This window comes from Lissotriton helveticus, chromosome 1_1 (assembly GCF_964261635.1).
Source record: "Lissotriton helveticus chromosome 1_1, aLisHel1.1, whole genome shotgun sequence".
NCBI classification, from domain to species: domain Eukaryota; kingdom Metazoa; phylum Chordata; class Amphibia; order Caudata; family Salamandridae; genus Lissotriton; species Lissotriton helveticus.
Genome location: NC_136057.1, coordinates 1,182,881,468 through 1,182,908,092, shown reverse-complemented (window position 1 = coordinate 1,182,908,092; position 26,625 = coordinate 1,182,881,468). Strand labels below are relative to the sequence as shown.

General features: G+C 42.2%; 1 protein-coding gene across 2 annotated transcripts in view; it reads right to left on the bottom strand.

Annotated features, from left to right (window-relative positions):
* The window catches only part of GSAP (gamma-secretase activating protein), a 725,614-nt gene that overhangs the window by 66,994 nt on the left and 631,995 nt on the right, over positions 1-26,625 (bottom strand). Inside the window, exons 28-31 of one of the 2 annotated variants that reach the window (XR_013608568.1) lie at positions 12,054-12,103; positions 11,276-11,337; positions 9,528-9,632; positions 9,316-9,412 (exon numbers count right to left, since the gene is read on the bottom strand). Coding sequence is in view for 1 of the 2 variants with exons in the window: in XM_078679324.1 (XP_078535450.1) it covers positions 9,316-9,412; positions 9,528-9,632; positions 11,276-11,337 (264 nt within the window). In the remaining variant the exon portion in view is untranslated. The remainder of the gene's footprint in view (positions 1-9,315; positions 9,413-9,527; positions 9,633-11,275; positions 11,338-12,053; positions 12,104-26,625) is intronic. The other variant, XM_078679324.1, reaches the window with a different exon arrangement.

Genomic DNA, 26,625 nt, shown 5'->3' with positions numbered 1-26,625 from the left:
ATGGTCCAGATCTTGGAGGGAACTGCAAAAGACCTTCAGTGGTGGCTAACAAACTGTAAACAGGTCAGAGGCAGAACTCTCTTCCTTCCCCAACCAGATCTCACAGTAGTGATGGATGTGTCACTCCTGGGATAGGCCGATTATCTGGGAGAGGTAGAGATCAGAGGACTCTGGACTCTTGCAGAATCTGGACTCCGCATAAACATGCTGGTAGAAATGTTCACAGACAATACTACCACCATGTGGTAATGCAACAAAGCTTGCCTTGCATCTCTTGAAATGGCTGGAACTTTAGGGCATATCCCTGCTGGTTCAACACCTGGCAGGTTCCCTGAATGCCAAAGCAGACAAACTCAGCCACCTATGCCTAGCAGTTCACGAATGGAGTCCCCATCCAGAGGTGGTGATTGGTATCTTTCAACAGTGGGGAGAGTCTTGGCGAGATCTGTTCATCTCCGTTGAGAACATCTGCCCACTCTCCGCCTTTTTGGGTGGAGAGTTAGCGGCAACAATTGACGGCTTTTGACCTTCCTCCCAAAGACTGCAATTTTATTCTGACAGCCAGGCGTCCCTCCACCAAAATGGTATACGCCTCCCAGTGGAACAAATTTGTATTATGTTGTACAGAAAAGTCTATTGACCTTCTTTCTTCTTCCCTTTCTGGTGTTCTTTTTAGTCTTACCATTGCCCAGCAGGAATCTGCTCTGGGCACTCTAAAGGGTTACCTTTCTGCTCAATCTGCCTTTACTTTGTGCAGCTGCCTGACCAACCCTATTTATGTCCCCTATTGTAAATAGGTTTCTTAAAGGTCTTGTATATATGTTTCCTCCCTCTCCTTTCATTATACCTTGGTGGTACCTTAAATTGGTTCTCACTTCCTCAATATGTGCTCCTTTCGAGCCTCTTCATAATTGTCCTCTCTGGCTGCCCACCTTGAAGATACCCTTTCTTGTGACAAAAACATCTGGCCAGAGAGTGAGCCAGCTGCAGGCTTCATCATTCAAGCCTCCATTCAGGTCTGATTTTCCAATATTGGGGCTTCACACTAGGGCCTTTTTCCTTCCAAAAGGGGATCACCGTTCCATGTGGAATAATCCATCACCTTGCCCACTTTCTACACTTCTTCACATTCCTCAAAAAAAAGGAGTGACTCCACTGTCTGGACCAAAAAAGAGCGTTGGCGTTCTATCATGACTGCATACAAGAGTTGGATGACCAACTCTTCGTAGGGTACGCTTGAATGAAGAAGGGTCGGCGGTAAACCAACTAACCAATTAGTGCTGGGTGGTTCTCTGTATTTAAATATGCTATGCCCTGTCAAAGAAGCAACCCCCTAAGGGTTTAAGGGCTCATTCCACCAGGGCTACAGCCGCTATCACTCAGTTAGCACGTAGAGTCCCAGTCCTGGACATCTGCCAGACAGGAATGTGGGTCCTTGCACACTTTTACCAAACACTACTGCCTGGACAGTCAAGTCGGCAGGGACGGGCACTTCGCCCGTTCAGTCCTGCAAGACTTTTTAGTTTAGAATTTGTCCACAGACCACCACCAGGGATGGTATTGCTTGGGTATCTATTCAAAGGTAAGGCATCTGGAACTAGATGTCTCTATCACAGGAACAATTTCTTGTCTTCGGAAATGCATTGTCTGGTAGAGACAGGATCTAGCTGTAGATTACTTACTAACCCACCAATCCTTCCCGCTCTGCGGACTAGTTTCTAGGGCCAGGGCTGATCCCTTTCAGGACCCTAGATTGGAGACACCAGTGTCAGTGCACTTCATGGCTCTGCGTTTCTGGTGTGAAAAGTCGTGAAAAGTAACTGACGTCAGTGCGCCAAGGTGGTGCCTACATAGGTGAAGCGGACGTCACGTCTGCCACTGACGCCGATCAACACCACCTAATGGCATTCAGGGGTACTGCTTGCACAAAAATCTTTCGTATCCAGTCTGATGCATGGGAAATTCAAAAGTAAGGTATCTGCAGCTAGATCCTGTCTCTATCAGATAATGCATTACCGAAGGTAAGTAACTTGTTCAATTTGCTTGTTGCAAGTTGATCTAAAGAAGGAATAAGTGCAAATTCCAAACATCCTAATGGAAGCTTCTTTAAGCAGAATGCAGGATTTGTTTGGATAAGACTGATAATTCCCAAATCCTGTCGTATGTGACACTGATGAGTAGTCAGAGGACTAAGGTTTTCTACCTCCTATGAATTCTGATACTGCTTTGCTGGCAGATTGCAGTAATACAATTGTCACAGACATGTTTCAGAGGACAGAATTTACTGAAGCTGAGGGATCTGCTTTGGCAGAACAGACATGCTATACAGCTGGGCTGAAACTTTAGAAACAGACTTGCACAAACAAGCACTAAAGTCTTCCCTCTTAACAGAAATACTCAGGCAATAATTGGAAATCTCTTACATTATAGAGACTGGGACACTATCCTGCATATGGCTATAGACAAAAGACAAATCCAACATGAGAGTGGAAATAGTCCCATACCTCCAAATAAAGCAACCTCGACGATATAGGATAATGCCATACACACACATGCAATATTTCTTTCTTACAACTGCAATGGGGTGGAATAACTAACAATGTACTATAAGTTGTAGCATCTAGTTGATATAATTTTTCTATGACTCAGTAATGTCTTGGCAGGAATTGATTGTGGGGTCACTGGGTACCTGATCCTGTTGAACACCGTCTCCAGGTGCACCAAGCTTGCCCTGCTTCACTTTGATAGACTGAATTGTAAGGTATACAACAATCTGGTTTACAATGGTTGGATATGCCACTCTATCCTCCAGTAGAGCTAGAAATACTAGATAAGTTTTCTAAATCAGAAGTGTATTGTTGACAATGTTGGTACAGCTAGACAGTTACACAGGGGGTATGTGTTAAGTGGTTGGGACTTGATGTGTGTGGATGAGAGGGCTGTTAGCATTGCTCAAGAAGAGTGCACCATGAATAAGCTGTCAGATTGTATTGATAAACAATGCAGTATATGCCAATTGGGATAGAATGTGGTGGGAGAACCCAACAATTGGCCTTAAAGCCTAATGCGTTCAAGGACATCTTAAGCATTTCGGGGCCCTGAGCCAAATGTATTTTGGGGGCCCCTGTTCTGAACAGCTTTGAATTTATGATACAATTTCAGCTCTTTCATGCCATCTTTGGCAAGGACACTGAGTGCACAGGCACATTGGTCCAAATTCTAAATGTTTTTACAACACATTTTCAAGGATAGTGACGTATATTAATATTGTAACACTGCAGCAGCTCACTAATATTACTGCAAATCTGTGACACCCTCCCAGTTCTCATATGTGGGGTCCAGTTTTGATCTAAAAAAACCTTTTTAATGGATGTTGCACAGAATTGAAACACAACTATTTCTCTGCCAAATGTTTGAAATAGAGTCCCATACATCACCAACATTAAAAAAAATTAAAGGAACACATTATTTAAAACAATCTGTTTAAGAATAAATCAAGCTGATCCGGGAAAGAAACTCTGCAGAACACCACTGGCACGATCAGGAGGCCCCCTGAAAGGCTGTGTCCCTGGGCCAGTGCCCACTTTGCCCATACCTTAAAATGTCTCTGAATGCGTTATCGAAGTACAAACTTAATCTCGAGCTGGAAAGTACAGGAGGTAACCATCGCCAGGCCCATCACTTAATCTCCTCTCTTAATAAACATACCATAGATGTTGCTTTGATACAGAAGATGCACATTGCACATCCTGGGGTCAGTAGCTTTGCTGGTCGCTGATTCTTTTAATCATTCTCCATCTACTCAAAGGTGTACCCGCATTGGTAAGACATGCAATTTAGACCTCTTCACACTGAATTGGACACACATGGGCGACAAATAGTTATTGAGGGTATTCTTGGTGTCCTGCATGTTACATTATTAAATATATAAGGGCCCAATTTTGATGACCATGCGTTATTCTCAGGCACAGTGACTAGACCGTCAGAAAGTTAACCTGCGTACAATACCCTGGCCTGGCGATTTTAACGAAATAACAAAGGGGAGAGCAAGGGATCATGTTCACTCTGGGTGAACGGAGAGTACTCCTGTTCCCCTGGTCAAGGACTAAATAAACAAAGAGAGGAGTACCACCATAGGGAAAATAGACGATTTCCTAATGGGGCGTTTTGACTGACAAAAGGAAGAATTTAACCTTTTGTAAAAAAAAACTCACTCACCAGCCTAGTGGTGACATGCTTCATCATCGGGGTCCACCCTGGTGGCCTAGCGTCACCAGGGTGTGCTACAACACCTGAAATACAGTGGAGCAGGTTGTGAGTGTGAGTGCAAAAAAAGGAAGTGTTAAAAATTGTCCTGGTTTAACTTAGTGAAAATATGAATTTTATTTTAAAGCAACTGGACAATATTAAAATGAGAGGTGACGAGATACTAAGAGGGAAGTTACGGCCAAAGTTTCTCTATATGTGTACTGGTCTACATGTTTCAACCTTTGATGGGATGTTCCAGGTTTTCGTCAGGACCATAATCAAGGAAATGGACGGTATGTACCTCCTAAAAGGCACACCCAATCCTAGATCCTCGTAAACCTATTCGCAAAAATCGCTAATGGTGAGATGCTCAAGCAAAAGCAGGCGAGCTTATGTAATAAAAATCAAAAGACTCCTGCTGAGCAGGGCAGCGGGAGACAGATGTAGGTATTTGGCCTCTATCGTCACGACAGAACTAATACGTTCCACTGAGTGATAAGACTACTCCCTGCCCTCCGAAGCAATTGACACTAGAATAGGAATCTTTTGATTTTATTTCATAAGCTCGCCTACTTTTGCTTGAGCATCTCACCATTAGCGATTTTTGCTAATAGGTTTACGAGGATCTAGGATTGGGTGTGCCTTTTAGGGGGTACATACCGTCCATTTCCTTGATTATGGTCCTGACGAAAACCTGGAACATCCCATCAAAGGTTGAAACATGTAGACCAGTACACATATAGAGATACTTTGGCCGTAACTTCCCTCTTAGTATCTCGTCACCCCCCATTTTAATATTGTCCAGTTGCTTTAAAATAAAATTCATATTTTCACTAAGTTAAACCAGGACAATTTTTAACACTTCCTTTTTTTGCACTCACACTCACAACCTGCTCCACTGTATTTCATGTGTTGTAGCACACCCTGGTGACGCTAGCCCACCAGGGTGGACCCCGATGATGAAGCATGTCACCACTAGGCTGGTGAGTGAGGTTTTTTTTACAAAAGGTTAAATTCTTCCTTTTGTCAGTCAAAATGCCCCATTAGGAAATCGTCTATTTTCCCTATGGTGGTACTCCTCTCTGTTTATTCTGACGATTTTAACACCATCCTGCACCCCAACATTGATGACATATATTCCACACCATGCCTCTTACCACCAGATAATATTTGTTACATTCAGTGGTTCATGATTCCTTTTCGAGAATACACTACTGGCTGAGATCTAGATACATCATGGGTAGACTATCAGGCACCTACCAAGAACCCGGTCAGATCACTCACCAGTCCTATGTAAATTGAAGCTAACTATCTTTAGAATGGAAAATAGAAAATGGTGGCTGTGCCCAATGGAAATGCTTGACTCTGTGTTTATTACAGAAATAAGTCAAGCCATTTTATCCTATTTCATAGAAAATGAAGTCTTGGAGACAACATATCCCACTTGATGGGAATCACTCAGATGAGTTATAAGAGGGGAAAGGTATCTTAAGGATACCTTGTTCTTTTGAATCTTAGTATGGAGTTCTTGATAAACTAGGAAGGAAGACAAAGAGTAGAGAAGGGATTTTCTACGCGTCATGACTGAGCAATAGTTGCAGAGCTTAACCTTAAAAGACTTGATTTCTGAGAGGCAGTGGACCTAGATAAAATTTCTTGGTAACCATGCAGCAGCCAGGAGATATGGTGAGGGGAGAGTGTCCAGGGACGCACTCTAGCCGGACTGATTTGTCCACCCTGGGCGTCTTTGGATGTATTGCAAATCGAGAACCACATGTCCATAGGGTGGTTCACGGCCATCTGGATATCTTAAATGCCTTCACAGAGTTCTATACTGACCTATACATAACAATAATTGACTCTACCATGTCTAAAATCCATGAATACTCGAGTAGAGCAACTCTGGTGTAACTGGAAGGTCAACAGCACAAATCTCCCTGTGCCCCTATTACATTGCAGTAGATTGGAGGAGTGAAAAAAACTATGAAAAATGGGTCTGCTCCAAGTGGGGACGGAACCAATGCACAGTTTATAAAGAGTACTCAGAGGAGCTGGCCCCTGAACGACTTGAAGTTTGTAATGAGGCATTTGACATCAGCACACTCCCCAAATCACTGCGGAAGCAGTGGTGATCGCATTACTGAAACCCGGCAAGTCACCACCTACTTTTAAATCATACAAACCCTTCTCTCCAATAAACAGACAACAAGATACTTGTCAAAATTGTAGCAAACAGATTGCTCCCTATGCCACTGGTCCGTCTGGACCGGTAAAAATTCATGCCAGGTAGTTCAACATTGGACATCCTCGACAAGCTATTCGATTTCACTCACAAATTAATCCGTAGTTTTAAGTGACCTCTGTGTTTTATATGTGGAAAAACCTTTGACCCAACAGAAAAGCTCTTTTTACTGACTGTGCTGGAGAGGATGAGTGTAGATAGGGCTTTACTTAAATATGTTATGCTAACATATGTGGCACCTACTACCAGAATCCAAGTCATTGACAAACTTTCACCTCTAATTCTTATTCAAGGGGCAGCAGGGACAGTGTCAGTTATCACCCATCCTTCTTGCCTTGGCGGTGGAGTCCATGGCTAGCATACAGTGGGAGTTCCATCGTCATAGGGGCATCTAGTTTGGGTCATGCAAGATAGTCTAATCAATGTATGCTGAAGAGATCCTTATTGATAAAACAACACACACTTATAACCTAGGCCCTGTCATTGACAAAATAGTGGAATTTTCCAAACGGTCCGGTCATAAAATAAAATTGGTCTAAATTGATGTTGAAGCAACTAACGAGGTTCGCACAGTCTGGTTCTCCAGTTGCCCCTGAAGTGGCACACAGCACACATTTGTTACTTAGGCATTCAATGTCATTGGGAGCTAATACACTCATCAAAGGAAACTATGGGAAATACATGACAAGCCTTACTAAACTGGTGGACAAAACAATTAACCCCTTCGACGCTCATGACGAGCTCAGCTCGTCATGAACCGCGGGTTTTCGAAAAAGTCAGCGCACAGCGGGAAAACACGTAGCGCGCATGGGGTTAAACTACTGACAAGTATGGCAGGACGGGTGACACTTATAAAAATGATGATACTCCCCAAATTAATGTATGTCTTCCAAACATCCTAATTCCTCTAAATAAAACATTATTTAACCATTTGAAGTCTCTGGTGGTCAGATTGGCTTGGGCTGGTAAACAACCCAAGATCGTCTGGAACAAACAGCAGAAACCATACGATCGGGGAGGATTTGCCGCACCACACTTGGGAGTCGTATTGTTTAACAGCGCAGGCAGGTCCAGTATGCAAACCAATGGTTCCACCCTACACGCCACCCCCCGCTCCTGCCCGCTGATCACTGCCCTGCTATATAGGCTCTGCCACCCAACCACAGAGATCCATGCAGTGGAATACACTAGGTGGGCTTAATCCCGACTTGCGACATTAACAAATATCCAGGAACTACCTTCTCCACATCTCCTTCTGTCCCATCAACCCAGATTGCCTTTGATCTCTTAACCTGGGATAACCAAATACCTGTGGATGGGGGGAGTTCAGGATGCTAGGTGCCTTACTCCCAAGTAGGCGTTTCCTATCATATACAGACTTCCTTCATGGTAATCACAGCACATTGATGGATACACTTTTTTTATCAATGCCTAAGGTGCTCTAAAAAAGTATTACCCCCTCCAGTGCCAGGAAAGCCGACAGAGTTGCTCACTCGGTCTGATGTGACCCAAGTACAGCTCGTTTGATTACAAGTATGTACATTTGCACCCTAAATGCACAAAGTAATAACAAATTGCTGCCGGAGATAGTGTGCTCCAGATGCAGACTTGCTGCACATTGTTCAGTCCTCCCCTACTCCCCACCCCCCAAATTTAGGCATAAAGGAAAATAATATTGGAGGTGGTGCAGGAAATTATTGATGTTGAATTTCAGTTATCCCCTTTGCTTGCTGTCCTGAGATACGTAAAATGAATTCCCAACACGTACCACTAATTTGTTGCTATTACACTAATACTGTGCAAATACAGAGTAACTGTGTTGGCGGAAAACAACTGCAACCTACTATGCAGGTAGGCTGAGAGCCAGGACTACCTGCAGTTAATACTATTTTTTACGGAACACTCCTGCGCGTGCTTCCTGGCCTTGTGATGCATGGGTACCTCTGTGAGCCTGCCGTGCTGCAATTAGAGCATAATTGTGTGACTTAATGGGATGATTACTATGTATGATTTGGCACTATGCTTTCTGTTGGGCAACTGCGTATAAGGGGTGGGTGGGAGGTTGTCCCAGGTTTAACAGAGATAATTTGATGGCGGACTGCTGTTTCTGCACCTCACTTTAGTTTCATTTATATCAGATGTCCTTGCGCAACAAGCCCTGACATCAGCCGTCAATTGATGCCGCTATAAATCAAATCCTAAGCGGTAGAGGGGTTGGGCGTGCGGCAAGTGAAGAAGTCCAGGAAATCAGTGTTTAGTTTTCAATAAAGTTTTTATTTGCAATCAGTTAATTCAGCCGAAATTGGTGATTTTATGTTCAGCCAACGCGTTTTGTTCTCAAGATGAGAATTTCGTCAGGGCTCAATAGTTGTGTGTCCTTATGATAAAGTAAGATTTATTGAAATTTGATGCCACTCCTAAGGTACAGTGGGTGCAGTACAGCCTAGCTCCAACTAGAACCCTTGCTCAAAAAGTAAATAAGTGATCTATCAGTCCGGTCGGTGTTCCAGGCAGTAACTCTGGAAACATTGAGGGTATCACAGGGCCTCGGTCAGCCTTGGAGGTAATTCTTGAAAGAGAGGTTCTCCAGCCATGGTGAGCGGGGCTTGATGTATTATGTCCTTCCTCGGAAGGTTATAGGGAGCATCCCTTTGTAATCAATCCTTCAACTGAGTTTTCTCAAATATTGGACTATATCTTAATACTGGAAGCTATACTGCACACATAATAAAGATTGTATCATTCAAAATATTTAAAGTGTGCATAGATCTACTAATTTACAAGTGCATAAAAATTTAAAAATATATACATAAAGTGTAAAATACCTTTGTCTTCCACCTCAGCCAGCATGCCAACTAAATAGTTCAGTGGCAGAAACATCACGCAGGTAGCTGAAGTATCAATTGTTGATCGACTGTAGAGCTGATAATAAATACACAGGAAACAGTTAAAGGCATTTACTCATCACCTCAGCATTACCATGCATGCTTTCTACAGACCAACAAATGCAGTCCAGAGTTATTGTCTACTACTCCACCTCTTTTGTCCAACGTTTCTCCAGCAAGCGCTTCACGTAGTTTGTTGCAAAAAAATGAGAGCTAACCGGATGGTCCCACCACTGGAAAGCTTTTTCACACAGCGCCTAAAAATTAGGAAAAGAACATGTATTCAGTTCTTTACACCATTCCTTTTAAATTATGTTACAGAAAAAAGGACTTATACTCTAAAGCACTTGAGACTTAAACAGCCAAGTCAGGATTTCTTGAAAAGAAGTCCTCTCCTCTCATGCACCAGGATCTCATAGTGCCAAATGTTTAACTCTCTTCTCTTCCAGAATCCCCAGATTTGGAATATTACTGTTCAGGTCTGTCGTAATAAGGACCAGGAAACAAGCTGGAGTTAAAGTGGTTCATCCCTTTAACTCCACTCAGTTTCCTGCAAGGGAATGAAGACCTCTTCCTTTCAAAAGATACAGCTCTGCCTGGACAGGGTTTGTGGTGAGTGATTTAGGTCACACTGTTTCGGTTTATAAACCCACTAGTCCATCTTGGAGAAAGTATTTGACGGTTCGAACAATATACGTTCAAATCAACAAAGTCAGTAGCTTGGCCCTAGGATCCCAGTGGTAAACTACTGAACCCCAGATTGCTACGGCCCAGTGATCACGAGCTGCCCCGCAACCACAGACAAGGCCTCAAGTCCTCAAAGAGAAGTCAGTATAAATCATTTCTAAGCAACGCGAGTAAAATCTCACTAAAGTGATATGCAAAACCCGCAACAATAATGTTTTAACACCAACCTTCTGCAATATTTAGCTAAGAAAGGTGAAAAATACAAACAAATACGGAGGAACCCAAATCCTTCAAAAACACATAAAAGATCAGGAATTGAACACCATTTACCTAGTCACCTGATCAAAGACAAACTTGCACCTAAGAGTATACCCCATTTACAAACCCTAATCCTTTTTAGTCCACTAGGCATGATTAATGGTGTCCATTGTATGAGTAAACGAGCAAAAGGTGATACAAAAAAGCAAAAAAAACAATTCTGGAACTGAGCAAAATGGAAAACGGGACTGTAAACAGTCAAAAAAGTGCCTGTTTTTTGATCTAGGTGATGTAGGGAAATATGGACTAAAGGGGGATTTGCATACTGATGAGTGCTCACGTTAATGCTCGAAGTTGGGAGTTGTGGCAACAGACTGTGGAGTGGTTTGGAGTGGCGCAGGCCTAACCAAATATGCTAGACACCACATGGCCTCAACTTGATGTAACATGCCCTCTATAATAAACATTGTCCAAACCATATCGTGTGACCTGGATATCAAATATCAGAATCTCCCATTCTGTAGCTTATTTAAGACACAGTGAGCGGGAATGTGATAGGTGGATATGCTGCTGAGTTTTGCAAGCATGTGCAGTACTACCACAGTAAAAACTGATAGGAACACTAATACAATTAAGAACAGAAAACATGAATTAGTTGAATTTCTACTTTAAAATATTTAAGTACAAGGCGGAACCCATTCATGCTTCCAGGGGATGTCCTCACAAACATTTTAGGATTTGGGGATGATGGTGGGAATACTATGGGCTGGCACATGCATAATGAGATATACAATATTCTGATGCTATTACGAGATCCGAATAGATGCAAAAGATGTGCATGTTGGATGCATTTTGTACAATTTGTGTTAATAAAGTTTATTGTAAAAAATATTCAAGTACATTAACCACATAATATCTATATTGAAAAATGTGCTAGAAAATGTAATACATTTACCTCAGGAAGTCGAGCTACAATACTGAACTTTAGATTTTCATTTTTTTCACTGTTGTCCAGATCTACAAAACAACAAAAAAAATCGCTTATAAGTCAAAGCTTTATCAAATAAAGCAAATCACATGTAAATTGGGAACAACACGAAGGAGCTGTACCTGATTTATAATAGCTTCTTCATAAAAGAGTAGCAACAAATTTAAAAAGAGAACAATTCTGATGATTTCAATGGGTCACGCTCTCAAACACTGCATTGAAGAACTCGTCCCACAGTTGTTTTGGGTTGAGTGAAGTACTACGTAGCAACTTTCATGATGAGACTTCTATTTTTCTCAACTAATTCTCAGCAGTTCTCTAGGGAGCACGATCCGGTTTCTCAGGGTCCCGGTAGACTATGGGAGAAGGTTCAAGGGTTCTATCCGACCCATGAGAGGGTGCAAAAAAGACATCTGCATAGGTAGAAAACAATGCAGGTCCCTCTCTCATATCCTTCTCCAGTCACATTGCCACCCATTATTCCACTAACGTTTTGGAGAGCTTGCAAGAATGTCCTGTACTGGAACATTATCTTTACACACGCGTTTCACTCCCCTTCTGACTGTGAAGAAGCTGAAACAACTTGTTATCTTGGGGTGGGGCAGAGCCGAAGGCACAACAGCAACTGAACCTCACAGAGGCCCATTTGTGCAAACAAAGGTCATTCTTTTTCAGCTTTTTCCACGACTCAATGTCACTTTAAGACTAATGTCCAGCCTTCCCTTTCCAACAAAGTGCAACTTACCTTTCTTTTGATCTCTGTTATTCTTCCTTAGGCTGGTTGCCATACGGATCCTGAGAAAGGAGAAGGGCAACAATCACAGAACCTGCTGGAAACCAAAGCCTTCTCCTTCTCGGTCCACTCACTTCCTAAAGAACACATACTCCCCCTCTCTACCCAGGTTCCCACTGGCCAAACACACATAAATGCAGCAATCAGAGCATCTGCTGGAAACCATGGTCTTCTCTCGGACTGAGGGGATGGCATGGATATTTATAGCTCTTTGACTTAAGAACACTCCCTCTGGCAGACTACCCTCATTTCCCATTAGGGTACACTCCCAGGAGCCTCTCCCCTCATTACTTAGTGGGTTTCCATTGGGCACGGGAATGAGCTTTGTTGCCTTGGCCACACCCCACAAAAAAAAGACCCGCCACTGTGTTGCTCAGGTATTCAGTTTATTTTCTCCATGGTGTACATCTTTGAGTCACTTACCGTTCCATGTCCCTGAGAACTCCAGACTGAAAAATGATAGATTTGAATCGAAGGGCAAAAATGGCTTTTCTAGCACACCCTCTAGAGGGAGGGCTTTGTCCGCCTTTGCTTCCTCATTTGGATGAGAACATGTATACCGGGTGCGTACCCTAACTTGGACGGGGATTTATCTTCTCGTCTTGGAGCATCTGCTACAGGTATGTATAAATATGCTATTTCTATAGCGTGAACTAAGCCAAAAGACAACAGAGTGGTACAGGGTCATAGGCAAGCATAAAGTCAATGAGTGATAGGAGAGGTAGCTGGGTTATGGACGGTTGATGCATTGTAATATAGTACAGATTCTTCAAAGAGGCAAGTTTTCATCAGTTTTCTAAATTGTAGCAGAGTTGGGGAGGCCCTGATGGATACATCAAGGTTCATGCCATTGCGTCAGATTTGTACTGTTTCTTGTTCTTTGCAAATACCAATACTTCTGTCTTGCTTGCGTTGTACTTCAGGTAGGCACTGGTCATCCCATCCAGGTGTGGATGTTGTGCAGGCAATGTCTGAGGCATTGATTGTCTGAAGCAGTGGAGACTTTCAACTAGCGTTGTGTGACATCAACATATTGGTGACTCTTGATACTCTTACCTATGGGCAGAGCACCAAACAGCTCCAAGTAGAGGTCGAAGATGTCAAGTGAAAGTGTGGGGCCCTGGGGACTCTACAGGTGATAGGGAGCTTTTGAGGTCGGGAGGTGTCAATGTGACCAAACTGGTGTCAGTTGGAACGGTAAAGAACCAGAGAAGGACATTGCCAGCGAGTCCCATTGGAGACTCCAGGGCGCATTGGAGTGTGGGTTGGCCAACTGTGTTGAAGGCAGCTGAGTGGTCCAACAATATCAGGAGGCAATACCAGGATGCACTGAGGCATGCAGGAGCCAGACCCCTATTCTACCATTCAGCACCACTGCACCAACTGCAGGATGCCTGCATCACTGGAGGATTGTGGTATTCTGACTCTGGAGTCCTCCTTAACGGAGGGGTCAGTGAAAGTTTCTTCTTTCTCCTCAATCCTGGGTTTGAGCTGGCTATCTTGCATGCTACATATAGCCCACCTCCAAAAAAAAGCAGTGGTGCCTGGACAAGGCACATGCTGACACTTTGAAACAATAATCTGCATTTCCATGCAAGGACCTAGGTTTGTGACTCACACTTAATGAATGAGGTTGGACGGCTAAAAACCAGCCTAGTGCTCTCTGGTTGGAGTTCTGATGTAACGCCAACAATTGCAATAGAATATGGTTAGCAGCGATGAAGTGTCACTCCATCAAGTAATACTAAAGTGCCTTTCCTGCCTACCCTACTTTATCATGAGGCCCTCCTTCTCCACTGTAACATAAGACATTTCAAGTGTTCATTTTTTTCAATGAAAAGGACAGGATGCGGACTGTTCAGGTAGTCTTGGGATAAAACATCGCCCAAACCTGTGCTCGAGGAATCGGTCTGTAAAATGAATGGAAAAGAGCAGCCATGGCACCGTAAAACTGGGTTAGAGGAGAGAGCGGATTTCAAATCTACAAAGGCTGCTCTAAACAATAGGGAACTTTATTTATAACATTGTTGAACAGGAGATTTGTGAGAGCAGCTGCAAGATCAGAAAAACATGAAATGAACCTTCTGTAGCAATCTACAAAGCTAAGGAAAGTCCTTATGGGTGTTTTTAGTTGGAGAGGAGATGCTCTGTATAGCCTCTACTTTAGCAACTGAAAGACGTATAAATCGATTACTCAGCTCGTAACGGAGCTACTTAATCTGTTGGGCAGCCAGAACACTTTTGGTGGGGATTACCTGTGAGACCAGACGTCAGGAGAGAAGTCAGCACAGCCTATACGTGTTCTAAAAGATTGTGCCCTCTGAAGCTAAAGGCAATAATTCCCAAGAAAATAGACTGATGAGTGTGAGTGAGGGGGTTAAAGTATGGTATCCATCAACCTTTGGAATGTGGCAGGGACACTTTGTAACCCAAAGAGCAATAGTATGAAATGACAGAAACCCTAGGGGATGGATCAAGCAGTTGTGATCCTATCACCTAATCACGATCCCTGAATGGAACTTGTCAGCAACACTTTGCAAGGTCGAGGGAAGTAATGTACCTGGCCTGCTCCAAGCTCTCTATCAGTTCATCTACTCACGAGATTGGATATATATCAAACTTAGATTTAGTTTGAAGAGTTTTATATAGCGCTAACTGGACCTGAGGCATCGGGTTTAAGAGCGCTTTACAGGAGCACCAGTTTTGTTAGAGATAAACATTCATTTTTGTTAGGCACGGGGAGATTAAGTGATTTGCCCAGAATCACAGGATGTTGTGTGTCGCTGCCGAGACTCTAACCAGGTTCCCCAAGTCAGAGGTCGACTGCTCTAGCCGTAAGGCTACATCCTCTCCCCTAGATACTTTGTTTACCTGTCTAAAATCGATACAGAATCTAACAGAAACATTGTACTTTGAAAAGATGACAATGGTAGACCTGCAGTCACTTCAAGATGACTCTAGGATATATAAGGCCAAAATACTTTTAAGATCTTGAGCAACTGCGTCTTGTCTGGTTTCATTTTTGGTGTGGCTTTATGTGTACTTTTGCCCCCATCAGTTGAATGGATCTGGTGTTCAATCAATGTGATTCTGCAGGGCAGGCTGGAAAAGACATTTCCTACTTTCCTCATCAAAAGAATCAGTCTGGTTTTTGTTCCATTTTGAGGGGAGCCCCATCCATCAGATCTTACCAGGTCCCTGCAACTTTCATGGGAGGTTTTTATTTCTTCTAATGCTCACCAGAGAAGTGGTCTCCTGTTCTTCTAATTTTTTAAGCAAATTCACATGGTATACTTCAATATGAAGTTTCTGATTGGGTTGGGATATCTGGTATGTTAAAGGTCCTACTGTATCTAGAACCTGATATGGTCAAAGGCCACTAGGCCAGTAATTTATGTTCCATGATAGGTAGTAAAACAAGTACCTTACCTCCTGGATAGAACTCACAAAGATGCGTGCCTTGTTTGTACTCCTCTTCTTGCAACAGTTGAGCTTATGCACGTGTTATGCACTTGATCGTTAAAGTACATCACATGCAAGGCCTGTATGTTCTTCATTATTTGTTCATTCCCAATCTTCTTTGGCTACATTAAGGATGTTATGAAGTTGTCAACTAAGTCTTAAAAAGAAGTGAAGCATGTGAAAGGGGGATGGGGGTTGTTGCTTCTTTAATCAAACTGTTTTAGTGCCAAAACGTTATCACAATTTTTCGCATCATGACCAACTGCTTTTCATAGCATGATTTTGATGGTCTTTGTGTGACGTTCAACTAGCCTACCAGTCTGGGAGTGGTAAACTGCTGTTTTTTAGGGGTTTGATGTTGAGTAGTTTGTATTGTTACTGAAAGGCAGACATGAAGTTACTATCTTGATCTACAACGATTTTATTGAATATCCCCACTGTGGCGAATGTGGTAGCAGAACATCAGCAACATGGGTGGCAGAAGTACCTTGCAGGAGAAGGCCTCGACGTACTTAGCTTTATAGTCAATTATTGCTAACAGGTGTCTATGGCACCTATCTGGTGATTCCAAAGGTCAAAATAATCTATTCCTAGCCTGTGGTATGGTACATAGAGAATAGGCAAAGGACATCACATTGCTTTGGGTAATTGTGATGGATTCTTAAGTTAATACATAGGACAATTGTAGCAATATTTTTTTTTAATTCCCTTCTACATGCCTAGCCAATAGATTACAAACAACTCCTCGTTCTGCGTGACTACTACTGGTCCTGTCTGAATTAGGTGACAACACACTGCTACCGAGCTATCTAGGCGAAGCTTGTATCAATGAAAAGTGTATACCACATAGGCACCATATAAGTGACCGGAGTAACAAGGATGTTAAGTTCAGAAGCATCGGCAGAGAACACCATCTACTTCCTCAAGATGGCAGAGGATGGACTCAAAGCAAGAATGCATTACAGAAAGGTGTTCCACCAGTGAAAAGACAGGCCTCAGACGCAACAGCAACAAACATATGATGCTGTACGAAGGTAAGCACTTCAAACAAACATTCTGCGGATGATTCTGAATTGTATCCCGGTTGCTATGCAGGTAGGTATAAACACCCATAATACTCCGGACTGCTGTACTCTATTTTTTTCAGTCAAATATTTACTTACAGATGTGAAGTGATTATAATACTGAATTCTATAGGTGATCGCGACAGGATTAAATAGAAAAATCTATACTTATCTTGATGATATTTTGGGAGTCAATATTAGGAACCAAATATATCCATAGGTCGATATTTTGGGAAATGATGTGACATATAATCGTGCCTGGTACTCCTATAGACTTGTAAAGTAAACACCAGACTGACAGCATCACTTATAATAAGGTCAACGAGGGGAGCGACCCCCAAAACCTTTCAGACACCAAAATGATACAATCGCAGCCAAATGGATAATAATAAGCAAAATAACAGAGAATATTACGAGTACTCGTATTACAAGCTGATTTGGTCTGTGATGACTGCCATGGCAGCATCCATAAAGTTACAGACTTGTGCCTATACTTAAGGAAGCTGGATTTATCCTAGTTAAACCTGCTCTTATTTTTTTACAACTGTTAGACTCCCAGGATTATGTTTCATGTGGCTAGTTTTCTGGTGAGAGCTATTAGGAGCAGGAATATTAGATTAAAGAATGTGTCCACCTCCCTTTGTAGCACGGATTGTGCACTTTAATTAGGCTATTTGTAATTATATTGGGACTGTAATTATAAAAACTATTGTAACAGGGACATTGGTGTTGGTAACGATTATTTTGCTGGGGATCTTATTCGTAATTTTTCTTTTTTTAAGCTTTTTGCACATTAGCACTTTGCACTTTATACTTCGTACTTGATATGAACTGTATTATGGTCTATGATGACTTTTATCCTGTTGTATTTTAACTGTTTTTAATGTACGTAATTTTTGTATTTGTCTTAATGTAATATGTATTTTGCCATTGTCTTTGTATGATATTAAGTTATCGCAATAAAGTATTTTGACTGACTGCCATGGCAGCATCCATAAAGTTACAGACTGCTTTAAGGCCAAACTAGTGACAGAATATGACCCATACTAAAGTGCTTAACACAGTAATATCTAGACCAAATGTATTCCATTTTTAAATCATGTAAACAACAGGTGTACATATAATGTTTAACACATTAAAACAGTTCGCGTCTCACCGACTTCGAAAGGATGAAAGGCCTCGCAAGATTAGAACCTCCAGGCCATACTCCGATGTCAGAAGCATTCGTTTAAAGCACTGGCCCATTATGACGGCGCTTATCAAAATCTACCATTTAGAATATTCCATCACCGACGACTCTGAAAAAATTCAACGCACCTGGCGTTGAAAAATGTGATTTTAAGATGCTGCTGAGGTGCTATCCTCCACACGTCTAAGCCAGGGATTACAGAGCGGCTGGCGTTAAATAAATGCTATAAACCCAGCGTGATTCTAGCATTCTTTCATTGATAATTAGGACTTCATTGAAGTAACAGTACATTCATAAACGCTGGAAACCAGGACTTGATTTCACATGGGGAATAACCACAGACACCTGTAAGGCGCCTCCTCCTGTCCGTGTTTTTGTGTTAAACCGTGACTGATACAAGAGTTTAACAATGTTTACGTGTCCGAGACCTCGATTACAAATTTCGCGGAAACGACAACACCCTGATGACATTCCAAGAGGAATACATAATTTAGCTCTTCAGAACACATCTGCAGGCGTGTTTTCTATTGAGGGTTTGTTTTATGCTCCGACAACTGTGAAAATAGCGTCACCATGTGGTAACAAGCAGTATAGAGCCATCTAAGAATACGAATTGGGCAGTTTTTAAGCAGCTAATAGCCAAAATGTTACCTAATAAGATCAGTCGGACCAATTCAACTGGACATTTGACATAACACGCAGCTCTTTTTCCTGCTTTCAGCGGCGGCCGCACTAAAGAAACTTTGCAGGAGTGCAAAACGCAGGTCAAATCAATTTTGCGCTGTTTTACTGCTCGTGTAGTAAGAATGGATCAACACATTTTGCTTCAGTACATATATTAGGGAGGGTGGATCAATTGCTAAACATGCTTGATACGTGGATTACTTTTTGAAAATCGCGTGTAATAAGAGATTTTATCAAGAATTCCTAGTCAATAAAAAGAAACTTAAACATATAGCAACTAGGCACTATTTTGATACGTTTGCTAATAAACATAACACACTGATTTGCCTGAACTATAACCTCAAAACATCGCTAAGTATTACTCATTATATAAAAAGAGCAAAAACTGTGCAAAATCAGTCAGGTTCATAAGTCTGCTGTAGTGCTAAACCTAAGTTGAGCCGCGACAATTTGCTCAATTTCTTATTAAAGAGCATCAAAACATTAGCAAATGGATTTGCTATTTTTGGCAGCAGTCCATGGTTTGTGTCCAAAGACCTGGGATAACTGAGGGAAATTATGAAAGGTTCAATGCTACAATATTCTTTCCTGAACACCCACACCCACACCGAAGCCAAAAAGGCTGGGCAACAAACTATTTAGCAGTGTGTGTGTACCTGTAACCTGCTATTCCTGCATCTCAGCACTAAATGTAACATCCATTTGAGGAATAGGAAAGGCAAACCTGAAAAAACACTCCAGTGAACTAACTTCAGCTCTCAAAATAAGCAGAAAGGAGTGCAGTCGTTTGAAAGTTCGCATTTTCAATTGCAGAAGACGAGGAGACGCACAGGATCGGACTGGACACCAACAATCAACCCTGGCACCACTTTGTACGTGGACGGGACTAGGATTGAGACACTGGAGCTTTTATGGTGGCGCTCTAAAAGCAGCCCCTAGCCTGCAGTCCACCAGGAGACTGGCAGAGTGAGGGAAATGTTATTGATCGTCAATTAAAACAATATCAATACGTTAAAGATCCACATATAACACGCATTATTTATACAGGAGTTTAACAACCGTTGTACAAAACAGCGCACGGCCATTAAACTAGTGGTGTGCCATTAGCTTACATGGTCCAAACACGGTCCAGATAGTTCATCGTGGCCTTCATTGGTTTTAGTTACTCCGACAGCCAGTTGCTCATTTTATTTTCAAAACTAAAGCGTATAGTATCTTTACAGGACCCAACGCTCAATGGAAAAGAGCGGGAAGTAAAAACGTCATAGCTCGAGGAAAAAAGTGGGAAAAGTTACAATATATGGCATAAGCAACTCTTCTATTTCCATGCTAATGTCACTTCTCCCAGACCACAAAGACCAAAACGAAGATGTATTGTAGGTTCAGGTCCCAACATGAGGCTGATTGCTGGTAGTCTTGGTTTGGACACTTATGTAGATACGACCAAACTGCTGTGACATTTTTTCGAAGAGAGCAATATAATTTGAAGTGGATATTAAAATGATGTGTTTTTCAGGTTTCTTTTTGAAACAATGGTACAACAAATTATGTGTCAATTGCCTGGTGCAAGGGTGTTTCCTTTGCATATATAAATGAGTCACATTTCTTGGGGTATAATGCCTTTAAATTACTTTTCGACAGTGAGTTTTACTTATGTAAGCGATAAGAGCCTAGGTGCAAGGGTCATTTCTAGAAGGCAAACAGTAAAGACGCAGCGTGATTTGCCAGAGGTAAAATGCGCAGAAATTGAGCCTCTGTTTTGAAACTGGACCCCAGGTATTGATAAGTTAACTCGCTCTCTAAATTCTTGCTTTATAATTTTCACGTAGTGTCAGGGATTCAACAGTGTGTGAAAAACATAATTTCTCGTAAGTAACTTCTAACTTACTCCCATGCCAGTAATTTCAGGAATCGTATAAAGCAGATTCTGCGTGTAAATGTGGTCTGCTAGTTTGACCAGAGTCCATTTGTTTGTGTATTGGGGAAACAGCCTTTACAACGACTTCTTGACAACGAAGGACCTGTACCACAAGTCGACTCCATAACAACGACCTGAATCACAAGTCTTTTAACCAGTAATGCATTTACAACTACCAAGTCTTAACAAACGTGTATAGTGATCCATTGACCTCTGCTGCCTTTTGTCTAGGTTTGTGCTATAGAAATACCATACACGTAATTACTTGCATACATTGTGCCATTGTAGCATGTAATAAAGTTGTACAAATGCCCAGTTTGACCAGTCTATGCCACAGTAACCCTTCATCTATGCTATCAAGGGCTGTTTTAAAGTTTTTAAACAGGTATACAGATGCCCCCTTGCTTTAAAAGTCTTTTGTAAGTTAATTGCAATAGGGCAACAGTATTGTTGATTGCACCACAACTGGGTATAAATTCCTCTGAAATCAATGTATTACAATGCAATCAACCACCCAGGAAGTGGTTATTCTAGCAGTAAATTGATGTTGAATTTTCTGTGTACCTCATGGGCGGGAATTAATCTGTAATTTCTTGGATTTGATATCGGGCCCTTCTAATGAATAGGTTGCAAAATTTGCCCTGGTCATAATTCTCGTACAAACCTGTTGAAAAAAACAAAATTGGGGAATAGAATGCTCAAAGATCCTGCTCAGTGGTCAGGGTCCGAGTTAAAAGCTGCAGCTGGCAGTCCAGTTGGACCTGATGCTCCATCCTGTTTGGTATATCCAAAGTCTAAAGGAAGAAGTTGCATAGGTGGACACATCTGGGTGTCCAATTGTCTCCCTTGAAACAAACAGGTAATTGGCAAAGGAAGTCACTTTGTTTCCAGCCAATTTGCAATTAAGGCCGTCAGTCCTGTTTCTATAACCTGGGGTCTCGGGCAGAACAGTTCTTAAGCAGGTTTTGTTTGTTTTTACATATATATTTATTATTTTGATAAAATTACAGAAAACATAACCAAATAAACAAAGTAGGCAATAATATATCATTGCACAGAGCACGTCAGCAGGCAAATATTGTTCTACCACACATTCAACAGCCTGGAATAACAGATTTGCAAGTTCAATGAATCAAGCCGGATTGCAGTGATTGCACAAAAGGTGCCAGATCTTGGCGTTTCGAAGCACATCTCCCACACTCGTACACCATGTCTTCAGCATTTGCACAATAGCCAATACCTCTAGCCCATTCAACCCACTAGGCAGCCACATCACTCCTCCAATGACGCGCTATGTCCCTGTTGGTTACCAGAAACCCCAGCCCTGCTAGTGTGTGCATTGCTATCGATCCCTCTCGCTCATCCATTATGCCCAGCAGGGCCTCTTTAGGATCAGGGGCAAATACTTTTTAGGTGACCCACATCAAGGTAGTGTGCATTCATCCCTAGGAAATCTGTATACGAAGACACTCCCACATAATATTAAAAGCCCCTGGGCTCACTGCATCAAGTACATCCCAGACTCACCAATTTTCTGTCATATGTCCCACTAAAGTAATTAAGTTGGATCACTCCAGTTAAGAGAGATCTCTGACATAGGCGCTGCCATCTTTGCCTCTTGCCATTTTTCAGGAGCTTATTCTCCTAGGTCATGTTCACACACTGTTCTTGTCACACTCATTTGGTCATGGGTGCTTAGTTTAACAACTGATATATCCTGGAAATACCCTTGCAGCAGAGCTTGAATGGCTAGTTCAACAGTAGGTTCAATAATCTATTTGGAATCTAGCAGATTCAAGTCTGGGACCTCCATCAGTCCACCTTTATAGGCGTCAAGGGCGTGACATAGCTGCAAATAGATAAAAGAAAACTGCGTTTTGAGCAAATCAAAGTCTACTGCTGACTGTTAAAAAGATGTAACATGGTCGGGTGCCCAGACCCTGCCCGATTTTGATATTCCAATCAGATCCCAAGCCTCGAATCCCTGGAGATTCGTAACTTGTGCTAGTCATGTCCCACACCACAAGGGGGATTTGTTTATGAGCTTACTGACCCCTTAATGTGCTTCAAGTCCTCATGCCAGAAGAGGATCGGTAATCTCATAATGGTGGCAGTGATTTAGAGGGAGACCTCTGTGATGTATTCTTATAGGTTCTGTATCGATCCCCCTATTCCTGACCCTGTTCTGGTTAACAAGTTAACTAGCAGCCATCCCATGATGCAGAAACCGTTATCTGATTAAGCCACACTACGGCACAGGAACGTGTTATCTGATTAGGTCATAACGCTTGCCATCTAATTAGACAAGCGATATTCCTCCAGCCCCTGATAAGGCATACGGAGTTCTCAAAACAAATCAAACCTATGACAACCTGGGAAAAACCCTGCGGCCATTGTTTTGATTTCATCGAGAACTTCAGCAAAAGAATGTGCTAACGACCAAGTCGTATGACATCCTTATTGACGTATCTATGTCCATCCTTACGTCAATCTCGGCACCTTACAGGTATAAATATTACCGGTATTGCCTTAAGCAAACACACGCGGTGGTGACGAGATCGGAGCAGCCAGACTTGCCGAAGCCCATAGCAGAGCAGACCCCGCTGGCGCAGCCCCGCCTTCCTGACGCGCTGAGAACAAGACGCTGCTTTCTCCTGCCGAGAAATCCAGCTCCGGCGCTTCCGGGTAGCCCTCGCAGGCAGCCTGGAATATCGAGACCAGAGACGAGAGATACCATCCCTCATTCATCCTAGATTCCAGGTACAGAACTGAATAACCCCTTGCAGAGAATTCTTGAGTCAGTCACTTGGCAAAACAAACTTAACTTAAACTGCTACTTTCTATTCCCGCCCACGTATTAGGCTTAGGTCAGGTACACCGGGGTAGGCGTAGTTAGAAACACCAGTTGAGTACGATTAGTCAAATGTATATGTGTATGTGTATGTATCTATTTTATCCATTTTAAACCACCTTATGGCTTAGAAACCATATAAATGTTTTTACAGTATTATTTTATACTTCTGCTTTTATTGTATGCACTTTAGTTAACCATAAGTATTGCGATAATATCGATCCATTTCTCTTGTATGAGAAAAGAGACTGATCAATAAATAACATCTTTTATTGAACACGCCCGTCTCTTCCTTTTCTCTACAATCTGGTGAGACTAAGAATGCACGTACTGACTGAGTAAAATAAGTTGTCTTTTGTTTTCACACGACTCTAGAGATACACTCTTGATTAGGGGAGAGCAAAGTTGTCATGTTCTATGGTTGTCAGAAACTAAATCCCTTCTTGTCTATCCAGGGAGGTTCAACTCCTCCTTGCCTATTCGAGAAAGTTTCTAGTGAACTCTGAGCTAGCTGGCAAACCCAAAACTTTAAGTCTAATATCGACAATAGAAGACCTAGTTAACGTCTGGTCTAGGCCTATACTATTGAAGGTATTATTCCAATGCGCAGAGCCTATTGGGATAATAGGAACTACACTACATGGCGCCCAAACGTTTGGAAAGGCGATAAAACTAACGCAAGACATTAGAGTAACTCAGTCGTGCTTTTTCACTCAGACCCCTTTTTTCCCCATAATACTCCAAAGACGTCTGGAGTGGGTGAAAGGTCATATCCGCCAAACCTCGCAGGAGGAAACTCCTATGTATGGTTCTTGGTTTAGTCAACGTTGAAGGATACACTGTTCCAAAATATTGTGCATCTAATCTTTGTTTCCATAAGAAACCTGATCTGCAAACAAACAAAATAACCTTCCTGACAGTAGAATGTCAGACACTGAAGAAGAAAGAGAGATAGCTAGAGTAGCAGCTGAACTCGTAGCAGCTGATAATACTATGCAAGAAGCAGACCCGGATTTAATACTCATCCCGGTCAACATAAGAAAATCTATAACTTTAAAACTTATAGAAAATGGACTGACACCTAGAGGTGGCACAGTCATATTCGTAATAGAGGCACACGAATATCGGCAGACAGAGGTATTCTATTCATGGATACACTTTCCAGCAGCAAATGCTGTAACAAAGGTCTTCCACTATTACAAAACAGAGGAACCTCCTGATGAATACACTCCTTTTGAGGAGGTGGAAGTACCACTTAAATTTCAAGAGCACGCGCTCTTGTTTAATGGCGCCCTAAAACACAACAATCACATCACCAGGCTCGGTCCATTAGGTAGACCAGGAGCAACGTGGCCGGTCCTAGCCGGATACACACCACATCCAGACATCGAAAGAATGTCTGCAGCAGATCTTCTAATACAACTAAAACAATTAATAAAAGTACATAGACAATTAGTTCTGGTTAACAAGTTAACTAGCAGCCATCCCATGATGCAGAAACCGTTATCTGATTAAGCCACACTACGGCACAGGAACGTGTTATCTGATTAGGTCATAACGCTTGCCATCTAATTAGACAAGCGATATTCCTCCAGCCCCTGATAAGGCATACGGAGTTCTCAAAACAAATCAAACCTATGACAACCTGGGAAAAACCCTGCGGCCATTGTTTTGATTTCATCGAGAACTTCAGCAAAAGAATGTGCTAACGACCAAGTCGTATGACATCCTTATTGACGTATCTATGTCCATCCTTACGTCAATCTCGCCACCTTACAGGTATAAATATTACCGGTATTGCCTTAAGCAAACACACGCGGTGGTGACGAGATCGGAGCAGCCAGACTTGCCGAAGCCCAGAGCAGAGCAGACCCCGCTGGCGCAGCCCCGCCTTCCTGACGCGCTGAGAACGAGACGCTGCTTTCTCCTGCCGAGAAATCCAGCTCCGGCGCTTCCGGGTAGCCCTCGCAGGCAGCCTGGAATATCGAGACCAGAGACGAGAGATACCATCCCTCATTCATCCTAGATTCCAGGTACAGAACTGAATAACCCCTTGCAGAGAATTCTTGAGTCAGTCACTTGGCAAAACAAACTTAACTTAAACTGCTACTTTCTATTCCCGCCCACGTATTAGGCTTAGGTCAGGTACACCGGGGTAGGCGTAGTTAGAAACACCAGTTGAGTACGATTAGTCAAATGTATATGTGTATGTATCTATTTTATCCATTTTAAACCACCTTATGGCTTAGAAACCATATAAATGTTTTTACAGTATTATTTTATACTTCTGCTTTTATTGTATGCACTTTACTTAACCATAAGTATTGCGATAATATCGATCCATTTCTCTTGTATGAGAAAAGAGACTGATCAATAAATAACATCTTTTATTGAACACGCCCGTCTCTTCCTTTTCTCTACAATCTGGTGAGACTAAGAATGCACGTACTGACTGAGTAAAATAAGTTGTCTTTTGTTTTCACACGACTCTAGAGATACACTCTTGATTAGGGGAGAGCAAAGTTGTCATGTTCTATGGTTGTTAGAAACTAAATCCCTTCTTGTCTATCCAGGGAGGTTCAACTCCTCCTTGCCTATTCGAGAAAGTTTCTAGTGAACTCTGAGCTAGCTGGCAAACCCAAAACTTTAAGTCTAATATCGACAATAGAAGACCTAGTTAACGTCTGGTCTAGGCCTATACTATTGAAGGTATTATTCCAATGCGCAGAGCCTATTGGGATAATAGGAACTACACTACACCTCCACACAGCAAATGCAAGCTACCAGGTTTTTCAGCAATGTTTAGCTTCAATCTTATTGTCAAGCCTTGTCTCTCCCCATACAGACAGTTGTTTATCAGGATGAGCAGTGAGGCCCAGTAGTAATGGAGGACATCAGCGACCTCTAGGCCTCCCCATTGTGAACTGTATTTCCCTGCATGAATCGATGTTCTTATGCACAACCATAGCTGCCATGACGGGCGTATTTGGCTCCTTCGCCCTGACCCTCTACTGGAGATAGCAGACAGTGCGGGCCATAGAGCCCACATAGCACTGTATACATGCATGCGACCCCACACCCCAGAAATGGCTGACACTGAAGCAATGTGCAGGAAATAGTCTGCTTTATGTGCAGTGTTATTTAATAGGTGACATCGTTGTTGGATTGATATGTATAGAAACGTGTGGGCTTATGTATCTGTAAAAAAAAAAAAAAAGAAATGCAATAAAGATATTAAAAAAAAAAATCAGCGACCTCTAGGCCACGATCATAGGGTGGTTGGGTACTTTTCTGAAATTAGATACTAGGAAGTTTGTCTGCCTGAAGAATTCTGTGACCAGTGCATTTTAGACAAA